Consider the following 12937-nt stretch of genomic DNA (forward strand, 5'->3'; position numbering starts at 1 on the left):
AATAAATAAATAAATGTTTAAAAAAAAAAATCTGACCAATTATCTTTAAAACTTTATTTTACACAATGCTGAAATTCCACCTTAAGCCAGAAAGAATGGTTCTCAACAAGAAGTCAACGAATGACAAATGATGGAGTGGCTGTGGGGAAAAAGAAACCCTTCTCCACTGTTGGTAGGAGTGTACACTGGTACAACCACTGTGAAAATTCCTCAAAAAGCTAGGACTGGAGGTCCCGTTCAAGCTAGGAATTCCCTGCCCAGGTATTTTTCCAAAAGAACTGAAAGCATCATACCACAGAGATATATGTGTACACATGTTTATAGCAGTACAATTTGTCATAGCCCAATCTTGGAAACAACCCAAATGCCCATTAACGAGAAACGGTCAAAAAATGTATTTTTTACACGATGGAATATTACTCAGCTATAAAAAAGATAAATTTGCATCTTTTAGAGGTAAATGGATGCAACTTGAGACTGTACTGGGAAATGAAATAAATCAGACCTGCATGTGCAAACATATTGTCTTACTAGTGAGAACCTGACACAGTAAATAAAATTTGAAAGGTATAATAGATACTGCGAAAGGGAAAGAATGGGTTCAATGGGAAGAAAAAATTGGGATGAAGAAAAGGACAAAAGAAAGGGGAAAAAATACATTCATATACACATGCAGGATAGTTTCGATGATTATACTGCTGATTTCTGCTGAAAGGAACAGTTACTCCTTAAAATTTTTTTTCTTTGTAATTTCTTATAACTTTTTTAAAACCAATTTTGCAGGTTTATATCTGGAAACCTAAACAAATAATCTGAATATTATGTTGCAATACAACAACCATTGTTGAATTCCTATTACTTTAATGTAGTTTCGTATAATTCCTAATGTTTTGGTGTTTATAATTTTGTATTCTTTAAAAAAAAACTTGTTTACAATGTATCTTGTTTTGATCATATCAACTTTGTAAACTCAATTACAACTGTCCTTACTTTTTTTGGTTGGTTGTGGTTTTTTGCTTGTTTTTATTTTTTTGTGGGGTTTTTTTTTTGTCTTTTTGAGACAGGGTGTCACTATACAGTTCAGGCTGGCTTTGAGTTCACTTTGTAGCCCAAGCTAGTCTCAAACTCACAACAATCTGCCTGCCTCAGGCTCCTGAATGCTGGGATTACAGGCAGCGTGTCCCACCATGCCTGGCCTTGTGCTTAGTATTTTAAAATAAATTCAGTTATCATTCCTTCTAGATCTGCTAAAATTAAAGACATTCTTTTTGCTAAAGAAATAAATTAAAATGCAGAATAAAAACTCAATTGATGATGGTGGCCAAGGAGATGGCTCAGTAGAATAAGCGCTTCTTCTCTAGCATGTGCAAGGGCCTGAGTTCAACTGCCAGTTCAAAAAAAAAAAAAAAAAAAAAACACCTCAATTGATGTATGTATTCATGGCAGCATTAATCTAGAAATAAGCTACAACATATATAATATTTAAATAAATTTTGGTACATCAAAAAGAATATTAAGGGGCCGGGGAGATGGCGCAGTGGAATAAGCGCTTCCCTGGCAAGTGCAAGGGTCTGAGTTCAATCTCCGGTTCCACAAGAAAAAAAAAAAAAAATTAAATTCTTTATAATGCTCTTTAATATTTTAAAATATGAGAAAATGTACTCAGTACTGAAAAGAAGATCTGTGATACAAGAACACAGTCCAGTATGCAATCAAGATGAGTACAGCACAGGGACTCCCAGCCCCGGGGGCATGCTGAGTGGCTGCTGAGTATGGGTGTGGTGGCACACACCTATCATCTCAGCACTGGGCAGGATGAAAACAGGAGGATCTAGAGCCTGAGCTGCATAGTGAGGCCCTGTACCAAATACATTTTAAGAAAGAAAGCAAGCAAGCAAGCAAGCAAACTGAAAATGAGTACAAAACGGTTCCTAACGGTAAAAGTACCTATGATGAGATTCTAATTGATAGTTCTTTACTTTTTTTTTGGGGGGGGGACATAAAGTCAATAGGCTGGCATGGCACTCACAGAGATCCTCCTGCCTCAGTCCTTCAAGTGCCAGGATTACAGATGTGCACACCACATCCAGTATTTTGGGTTTCTTTTTTTGTATCATTCTATTAGGGACCTAATTCAGGGCCTTTGTATTGAGGTATATCCCCATCGCTTTTTATTTTGAAACAGGATCTTACTAAGATGCCAGGAGGGACTTAAATTTAGAATCCTCCAACCATAGCTTTCCAAAGTGCTGCTATGATAGCTGAGCTGCCATAGTGCCCAGCTTCCACATTTCATACTACAAACACAGTTTGTATAGCTAGAAAAAAAAAAAAAAAAAACTGTGAAAAATGAAAACATATTTCAGAATTGTATGATGAAGCAAAGGAAAAACATGCAGCTAAACCTGGACATTGAGAGAAGTGGGCTAGGGATAAAAGCAAGTGAAACCACACTTTTCCAGCAAGCACTAGGCCCTAGGTTCAATCCAGCATTGCAAAACTATAATTATGTTACTTTTGGGAAAATACTCTCAAGTATTTTTACTTACCCAAAAATAATTAAGATAGCTTCAAATAATATTAGAATTATTTTAAATAATTGGTGAAAAATACTAAAGGATTCTAGAGGTTTTTCTTCATGGCCATGAAAAGCTAAACTGAAATTCAGCCATGTTAGAAATGAAAACAAAAACAAAACAAAATACTAATTTAGAGAATTTTAAATCCAAGAAGTTTCCCCTTTACCAAAGTAACACCAAAATTTGTGTACATTCAATACACACAGCAAAGGGTTGTTGTGCTTGTCTGTGTGGAGGTGAGGGTAGACATGTAAAGTAACTATCACAAATTATTATGATTAATTATGCCGTTTTAATTCCATCGTCATGGAAAAACAAGTCTAGGGAAGCCCAAGATAAATCATGGACCAATAAACAGGGTTTCTTATAACCTCTACTCATTTTTCTACAAACTGCAACAACTTTAACCCAAATAAACCCTTAAAACAAGACTGAGTTCATCTTTTCTATTAAATTGATTTTAATATATATTGCAACTACCTACTGTGCATGCGTGCGTGCTTGCTTGCTTGCTTGCTTTCTTTTTCTTTGTTTTGCAGTGCTGGGGATTGCACCTAGGGCCTTGTACACACAAGTGCTCTACCACTAAGCTACATCCCCAGCCCTCAACTATGCTTTGTAGGGTTTTGTTTTTTTTTTAAATATATTTTAGGGAAGGGTCTACAGGGTGTTCATGGTCTCACTACTATGTCGGACTCACAGTGATTCTCCTGTTTACAGCTTCCCAAGAGCTGGGATTATAGGCGAGTGCCACCACGGCAGGCCTGGGGATTGAACCCCCGACCCCTGTGCTTGTTTGCAGGTGCTTTAATCCGCTGAGCTATTTGGCCAGCCCTTGCTTTGTAGTTTAGAGAACAACCAACTTTTATTTCCTCACAGCAATTTTAAAAACACATGGGATTTATGAGAATGAATTTTAACAATAGTGCTACATTTATGGGATCTATACCATGGAACACTAACAGTCTTTAAGAAATTCCTAAGGAGGTAATGGAAAACTACACTACCTAGGCTAGTGGTGGCAAACCTATAGCATATGTGCTACAGTAGCCTATTTGTTAGGACTATAAGCTCTAAAAGGTTCACCATTACTGACGAGGATGTCATTCACAACAAGAACCCTTGGTAACTGCCCAGACTCTAAAACTGCAATCTATCCCATACCTACTAGTTTTGTTTTGTTTTAAAGTGCAGCACACTTCCAATCATGTATAACTTTTGCACCATTACAGGTTAGATCTAATAATTCCAAGCCTGGTACGTGGACCCTAAGGGTATGACACTCAGTAGTGGACTCAACCATTGATTGACTCAGTGGAGTTGTCGCTAACTGCTGCCAGGTGGGCCCGGCTAGAGGCAGGTACTGGGACAGGACCTGGAGAGAGAAGTGTCTTCTTATCCTTGATCCTCTCTCTGCTTCCAGGCTGCCCCAGGAGGAGCAGCTCTCCTCCCCCAAGGCTTCTACCCACACTGTCGCACTGGAGCCAATTAACCCCCCCCCCAACAGGGGGTTTCTGGGATTTTGTCCTGGAAACAAGAGAGTGACAAATCCACACACCAAACACAGAAGAACCCTTTTAAAGAAGCTGCTCTCTGGTAGACTGCTCAAACTTGGCATCTACTGCTATTAGTACTTTCTGTATGAATTATAAGTTTTGTAAAACATCACCAAACCAATGCACCTCGGAGACGAACGTAACTACATGACAACTCTGACACAATACAACCCAAGCTCCAAAGTTAATTACCAAAGCCACCGTGCATGAGACTATTACTACGGGCCATGCACAGGGCTAAAATGAAGCACCCATGGATACCAGAACAGTCATTCAGTGAAGCACCGTTTCCAATAGGCTATGAATAAAACAGCAAAGCAAAGTACCTATGCATCAATATTTGCTCTATTTCAGAAGATAATTATAGTTCTAAACATGAGCACAATTTAGTGAATAAGGTAGGAGACTGGTAGACTTAAAACTTTCATATTGAATTTATAACCATGCACCAGTTTCTTGCTGTTTTAGCAAGTTATTTACCAACTTGTGCTGCCATTTCTCCATATATTTATCCCCTAAGATAAGGATAATTCTTTGAAAGGAATCATGAGTTATTGTGTAATGCTCTTGCAATTCCTCAGATGTAGGGTCCTATACAAAGCAGAGTATCATTACACATCTCTCTAACAACAGCACAATTTTCCCTACATTCAACACCTGCCTTGGGCACTGATCTTTCTCAGAGGAAAGACCAATTTTAGGCCTTTGGTCTGACTCAATTACTTTTTTCAAGTCTTCTTAGCATCCATATCTGGGATTATGAGAATTAAGTTACAAGACATAGCAAGCAGAGCTAGCGATGTAGCTCAGCAGCATTAAGCCCCTGCCTGGCAAGTGCAAGGTCCCAGTTCTATCCCTGGTACCACACACACAAAAAAGAAACAAAATTTAAAAAAAATTAAAAAAAAAAAAAAAAACAAAACCCATAGGGAGCTTCTTTGGTGTTATAGCCTTCGATTCAGTAAGAATTCTGTGGGATAATCTGGAATTTATTCTCTTGTAAATAATTTCCACTTATAAATATATTTTCTATACTACTCTTTAAATACCAACTACATATATTTTAAGGAGTTCATTTACAGATTTAAGTTTTGTGAACAAAGAGAACATGGCAGAAAATGAAGCAAGTTAACTATTGCTATGTAGCCATAAAAGCGAATATATACAATAAATTTCAACATACTACTAAAATTTTACCTAGTGCTGACTTTGTTAATCAACTTAGTCCTACACTTAAGAATATGGTATAGGACCAGCCAGATAGCTCAGCAGATTAAAGTGCCTGCTTAGGCAGATGCAGAGACCAGGGTACGATCCCTGGTGTATTGTGCTGGTCCCGCCCCCAGGGTACACTGAGCCAGTGACTGAGACTAAGACTGGGCATGGTAACGCTCGCCTGTAGTCCCAGGGTTTGGGAGGCTGAAAACAGGAGAATCACTACAAGTATGATCTGTGTAGTGAGACCCTGTATAAATACATAGAAATTTTAAAAAGGAGAATATACTATATATATTCAATTTTAATTTGTGGTAAAACAATAATACATTTGTTTTTAATTTTGATTTTAGGGTTTTTGTTTTGAAGATGGGATTTCACTATGTTGTCCAGGATGGTCTTTAATTTGTTAATCAAGCTCAATCTTGATCTTGGCTCAGCCTCCACAGAAGCTGGGAGTACAGGTGTGCGCCTCCACGCCAGGCAACAACATTACATCTTGAAAAGAGAACTCAATCATATGTAGCTCTGAAAATGACTCTTCAAGTTTATGAACAAGGGGTAGGAGAAGGAATATAAAACACAGCATCCTAATTCTACAATCTTAGTTACAAAATACAAATTTTTAAAAGCTTTTCTGAGCCCTCAGAATTACATTAGAATACTGATGACAACTAGTTTTCTCCTCGGTGGACAAATATTCTTTCATGTTCTCAAAATGACAGGATAAAAAGTTTTGTGGTGTTTGAATGCCTGCCAGCCTAGCAACCTTGGTCTCCATCTCTTCATTTCAGTTTCCTCATCTAAAATGAGCAACATAAAAACTGCCCTTTTGCGGCAGCATAAGCACCTGCCTCACCAGCACAAGGTCCTGAGTTCGATCCCAGGTACCACAAGAGAAAAAGAAGCTGCCCCTGCTAGCATACAAAGACTGCTGTGAGGATTAAATGAGATACTCTACTTGCAAGAACTTTGAAACTCAAAAATCTATTCAAACAGTTCCTCTTAATAAAACTAGATACCAAATTATTTTAATATTGCAATGATAAGTTTAATACTATTTCTAACATGAAACAAATGAAAATAGACACACAAAACACACACTTTGGACAGTAGTCATCAATCAAATTATACATATGCATGGATATATACTGAGTAAAGAAACAAATACATACTAGGCCAAGCATGTGGCACACGCCTGTAACTAGCATTCATGGAGGCTGAAACAAGGATCACAAAATTGACGCCAGCCTGGACAACTAATAAGCTTAGCAAGTTATTCTAGGACTGGGGGATGCTGAAGCAGGATAGCAAGGTCTAGCCTAGCCTGGATAACTTAGCAATTTAGTAAGGCTTTGTCTCAAAATTTAAAAAAAAAAAAAAAAATTCTAAAGGGAGTGGGCTATGCGTTATGTCTATAGCTCAGTGGCACAGTGTTTGCCTAGCAAGTGTGAAGTCCTGCATTCAATACCAAAGGTGGAGGAACCCTTGCTATTTAAATGGACTATGATAACTTACTGAAAATGTATTTGCTTGTTCGTTATTAAGAAATTGAGATCCTAACTTTAAAAAAGTTTTTAAGTTTTTATGTAACAAAAACATGAAAGTGAAATACACATTCATTCTTAGCAAATTCAAAAGAGCTAGTAGTGTGATAATAAAAACATATTCACAAAAATACAGATGAATATAGACTGAATCTACACTCTTCCTATAGATAACAAAAGAAAGTTAGATCTTCTTACATTCCCAAAAATGTTCAAAATGTAAACAAGTGTCCCAAAAAACCAAAGGGCAAATCTATTTGCTACACTGGAAAGCTAAATCTTTCAGTAAATAATTCTGACTCAAGAAAAATTTATCCTTAACACAACTAATTCTTTTATCTCAATTCTTACTACAGAATATGTTATGTCAACAGTCAATTTATATAAAGAAATAATTCTTATCTCCTTTGCTTTTGCTTTCTGACACAAGCTGAAAATTCTGAACCTTTTATTATTTGGTCCTAGAAATAAAACTGGGGGCTAGGCATGGTGGAGCACACCTGTAATCCTAGCGCTCAGGAAGCTGAGGCAGGAGCATCATTGTGAGTTAGATGCCCACCTGGGCAACATACTGGTTTCAAGGCCAGCCTGAACTGCACAGTGAGACCTTTCCTCAAAAGAAGAGAGGGGAGGGAAGGGGAGGACAGAAATAAAATGGGCCAATTCTACTACCAGAGACTTTAAAACCAATTAAATAGTTGGGCTTGTTGACACATACCTGTAAACCCAGCCACTTGGGAAGCTGAGGCAGGAGAGTCCCAAGTTCAAGACTAGTCCAGGCAACTTAATGAGACCTTGTCTCAAACTATATTTTTAAAAAGGAAAGTGAGGGAGGCAAGGATCTAACTCAACAGTAGAGCATTTGCCTAGCATGTATGAGGGCCTCAGTTCAATCTCCAGTACCACCACTAAAGAAAAAACACAATTGCAACAAGCTCCAACTTCCTGTCTTCTAATCCAGCCCTCAAACTCAAATTTAAAAGTCTTAGGAAAGGAGCACATTTAAAACATTAAAGAAGGGCCAAAGAGATAGCTCAATAGAATAAGCGCCTGCCTCACAAGTGAAATATCCTGAGTTCAATCCCTAGTACCGCAAAAAATAATAATAATAATAAAACATTAAAGAATTATTCCAAATAGAAAGTTTTAGTTACAAAACTATTGAAATACATCACTCAAGTTAAATCAAGACTGAGAATAAAAGATGAAGTCCCTACCACAGCAATAACAGCGCCCTGACCTTTTTTTTTTTTTTTTTCACTACCTCTTTAACATAATACAACTTCAATTATCACTGAGTCAGGAATTATTATAAAATGCTTTCCCAAGGATCTTGTTCCTACTCCTCTATAAAATAAGGTTAGTTCTAAATCTATCTTCTGGCTTTTACATGATTACTGCCAAAAACCAAACTTAAACCTCTGTTTCCTCCCAGAATCCTAACTATCCCACAATGTCACTTCTCATTTAAATTCCCTGGGGTCAAAGTACACAGCACATCATGTCAAATTTCAGGTCTCTCCAGTTTCATTACATGTGCCTGCACACCCAATTCAGGCGCTAAATTTCTCAGACAACGCTCACTTTTTTGTTTTTCTTTCTACTCCACAGAAAAATGTTTTATATGTATATCACATTAGAGACCCTGGACAACAGTGAGGCAATCCTGAAACTATCATAAAGAAATCGGCCCTCCCAGCTCTGTATTATCAAATGCTTCCAGCATGAATTCACAGAATGATACAGATGTCACAATGTAATTATCACGGCATCAAGAAGATTCAGAGTGGCTAGCTACATTTCTCAGGAGCTCACTGTGGAGTCAGACGCTGTTTGCAGGGAAACATTCATTATACTATGAGTGCACAGTGTCTACCCTCATAAAACACAGAACAAGTGTGGACTAACACATAAAATTTGTAAACCTTAACAGATCATAACAACTATATAGGCAATTTCTGTGCTAGCTTTGAATTTTCTATTTGCCCTACATTCTTTCAGAATTTAAAGCGATCTAGATATTCAGTTATTGCTACATAATATGCATGCTATGCATTAGGAAGAGAAGCCCCAGCACTATGAAATTTCAAATGAAGTAAAAAAGGTACATGACCCTTTGCTACTAAAGCAAAAATAATGAAACACATTATCACTAAATTACCATTTAAATCAGCATAATCACCTTAAAGCCTAAGATTAAGAAAATCTTGTGAAGTTTTATAAAATATGCTCACTGATGTATAATATACAAAAACTACCATTTACTTTGAGTTCTACCATAATTAAATTTACTGTATTAAGCATCGCTATTATCTGTCTATTAAAAAACTAAATTACAAGTTAAGGCAGAAGGGATTAAGAAACTAACCACATTGTAATACAGGTCTTGCTTTCTCTTGGTCTTAACCATCCAGCAGAAAAGTGTAAAAACGAAGTATAAAAAGTAAAGCCATATTAATATGCTGAGGTGTAAAAGGCTCAAGTCAACAACTTCTGACATTGCCAATCTTGCAGAAAACTCACTACTATGAAACACATAGTCCATATATTAGAATATTTTGCTGAATTCACGCACCTATAATATTTAAATGACAATGGAATACCTATCTCTGACAAAACTAAACAAAAAAAAAGGGATTCAAATGAAGGACCAGGCCAGGGATATGACTCAGTGAAATAAGCGCTTGCCTGGCAAGTGCAGGGGCCTGAGTTCAATCCCCGGTTCCATAAAGACAAAAAAAAAAAAAAAAAAAAAATCTCTCCAAATGAAGGACCATTTTGTATCTTTATATTCAAAATAGGATATATAGATATACAACTACATTCTCTTAATTCAATGAATAGAAAGATTTGTTCTAATAGCATTTGTAAACAGGATATCATGCCTGCATCTTGTACAATGAATAACCACCAACACAACAATATGCAATGTGTTAATTATTTATTTGTGTGTGAGTGTGTGTGTGTGTGTGTGTGTGTGTGTGTGGCCTGCTCAGCCCACCAGGGGGCAGGGCTGGCTGGCATGTGGTGCTGGGGGATTGAACCGCGGTCCCTGTGCTTTGCTAAGCTTCTTCTAAGTAGGTGCTTTAGACCACTGAGCCATCTCACCAGCCCCTGCAATGTGTTAATTATTGAAACTGTCCTACTAATCAGATTTGAAACTGTCTTATTGCTATTTGTTTCTCAATAAAATTACCGGGGGGAAAAAAACCTAACCACAAAGAAAAGAATTAAACTCTACTTTAGAAAAGTGACACTTGGGACAGTAGTGACATGATATGAAAGATGAAACCACTTAATTTAATGCCTGAGTATTTTATATCTTCATTAATCTCTCAAAAGTACACTAACAATAAAAACCACTTAAATGATGAAATGATAAATGAAAGTAACTGCCACAGAAAAAACTTTTAAAAGTGTCATTCTTAGCTGGGCATGGTAGCACACATCTGCAAGCTCAGTTAGAGGCCAGCTTGGGCTGCAGAGCAAATTCTAGACCAGCCTGAACTACACAGTGAGACCCTGTCTCAAAAAAGCAAATGAAAACAAAAGACAAAGATTATCATTCTTGCTAAAGTTAAAAGAAACTAAATCAATAAACCACAATCTCACCCAAATTTAATCTCACTTGAAGACAGAAACTTTTAGTACTTGCAACTGAAAACAAAACATGTACCAATAATATTCCTAAATGTTACAATATACGATGTACAAACATCCAGGAAAACAGTATATGAAATGTAACCAAATTCTTCAGAATTATTACCCTAGAAATTAAATTCTGCTTTTGCACCTACTTCAAAATCAGGACACTAATTTATACAACCTTTAGTAGCTGGCACTATATTTAAAAGATCAGAGAAATTTTTAAAAAGTACAACGAAACCAAATGCAAGTGGGGGGGGGGGCAGGGAGACGGCTCAGTAGAGTAAGTGCTTCCCTGGCAAGCGCAAGGGTCTGAGTTCAATCCCTGTTTCCACCAGGAAAAAAAAAGTATGATGGGGATTTAAAAATAATAATAATAATAAGACATATTATAGGCAAGTAAACAAAAGCACAAAGTTTTCACCTTAGTTCTCTTCTGCTCCCACGTATGGAAACATGACAATAAATTGGCAATCTAAAATCTAACCAACCTGGAGAAATTATTAAGGATGATCTCTGTAACTGTACACTACACTCTACATTAATGATGACATATATTCCACAGGCTGGTTTTCTCCATCATTTTACAATGCCACCACATCAGGCTTCCCAGAGCAGTAAGAAAAAGAAAGTACTACGCATGCAAGTGTCAAGAGTGTATTTAACCTTTCCTTTGTTTTTAAGTTTGACAAAGAATGTAGGTTTAAAATTATAGAGATTATGTCACACTTCAAATTTAAAATGATATAATTATTAGAAAGAACAAATAAAAAGTTCTCCACTTACCTGGTTTCTTTCTGGACTTCTCATGACCCAGCTGCCCCAGATCGTTACAGCCACAGGTGTACACAGTTCCATCATCCAGAACAAACACAGTGTGTCTGAGCCCACATCCCACATCACGCACCTTTTTATTTACAAAAAAGTCACTTTTTCTGGGCTCTAGCACAATTTCTTCATCAATTCCACCCAAACCTAATTGTCCAAAGGATGCATTTCCCCAGCACAACATAGCTGTGGTTATTTTGCTCTTCCAGTTTCAATCCAAAATTCCCTTCTGGAAACTCTGGAAAGTTGGAGGTATCCTAAGTCTGAGAAGACACACAAAAAAAAAAAAAAAAAAAAAAAAAAAAAAGTAGCATGACTTCATAAGAAACATTATCTCAACTCTCCTAGCTTAGAAACCCTGAACATTAAATGTAGCGTATTTTTATGCTACAAAAGTATTTTACCTTCCAAAGTCAGTAAGTTGTATTTGTTTAACATATAGAGAAATGTTTTGGGTAAATACACCATTTTTTATAATTCTTAGCAAAATTCAAAACATTAATTTGACTTTGTGACAGATTAAGCTAACTGAAATAAGTATATTAAAGATGATTAGTCAGTTTTTGTTTGCTTTAAATAATTTCCAAGGGAGTGGAAAATAAGGTATCCTTATTTCTAAGGACCAAAAATCATGTATCCACCCATCCACCGAAAGGCAACCCTGCTATTGCCCTCAAATCACAGTATTAAAAAGCCTGATACCTACCTCCACATCAACAGAAAACTGTAGGTCTTACCTGTAATAGAAACAAAACCAACAAAAACTTTTAATTCACAATACAAATCTTTCCCAATTATTCATACTACTAGGTCATATACAACAATCGCCTCCAAAAATTCGTATTTTACATCAAAACAGTAACATCCTGACCTATTAAAAACTAAATCAAAGTTCGTTATTATTATATAGAAAAAATACTTGAAATATCAACTTTCTCCCCCAAAACTAAACATTTTTTCTATTACGAGTGATAATGGGGCTAAGAAAAATTCCCCTGCGCAAATTATGCCTATCTATACCTCTGGAACAATTATCTGAAGATGGGAAAAAAAATTACAAATAACCCTACCAGAATTGCTGATGTTTTATAAACAGGGATGGGGGCTGGGTCACTGATAGTTGGGTGGCGAAATCCGTAGAACTTTCCAGTACACTGAATATTTCCTCGCTTGTAAAGACACAAATAGCCACCAGAATCCACTTCGTCTAAACGCCACAGATTTTCACACACACTAACACCCTTTCTACGGGAAGTCAGCCTCATTCCGGTCGCAGGCACCCACATTCCTCGCTCCGCAAGTTTCAAAATCCTATTTTCCTACATTCCGGCGGGCAAGAGCCGCCCATCCATTAACAGAAATACGATTTCATTCTTTCGGGGCATCAGAACTCAACAGTCCCCGAAAGTTCCACACTGTCTTTTTGTTTATTCTTTCTCTGCTTTGGAGAAAGGGCGGATAGGAAAGTGTCCCGATTTCAGCGCTGGCTTAACCATCCCGTAAAGTCGCTCTCGAGGCGTCCCGGCCCAGCAACAGGTAGGAGCCGAGCGCAGCGCGGCCGCGCCTT

At 37.2% G+C, this 12937-nt stretch overlaps 1 protein-coding gene across 4 annotated transcripts in view; it reads right to left on the reverse strand.

Annotated features, from left to right (window-relative positions):
• Positions 1-12937, reverse strand: part of Herc4 (HECT and RLD domain containing E3 ubiquitin protein ligase 4) — a 119936-nt gene that overhangs the window by 106417 nt on the left and 582 nt on the right. For all 4 annotated transcript variants that reach the window (XM_023716151.1, XM_004632038.3, XM_023716150.1 and 1 more), the window contains exons 2-3: positions 12077-12107; positions 11329-11633 (exon numbers count right to left, since the gene is read on the reverse strand). In XM_023716151.1, the coding sequence (XP_023571919.1) occupies positions 11329-11554 (226 nt within the window). In that variant the 5' untranslated portion in view covers positions 11555-11633; positions 12077-12107. The remainder of the gene's footprint in view (positions 1-11328; positions 11634-12076; positions 12108-12937) is intronic.

Source organism: Octodon degus, unplaced genomic scaffold (assembly GCF_000260255.1).
Source record: "Octodon degus isolate 3935 unplaced genomic scaffold, OctDeg1.0 scaffold00046, whole genome shotgun sequence".
Taxonomy (NCBI): domain Eukaryota; kingdom Metazoa; phylum Chordata; class Mammalia; order Rodentia; family Octodontidae; genus Octodon; species Octodon degus.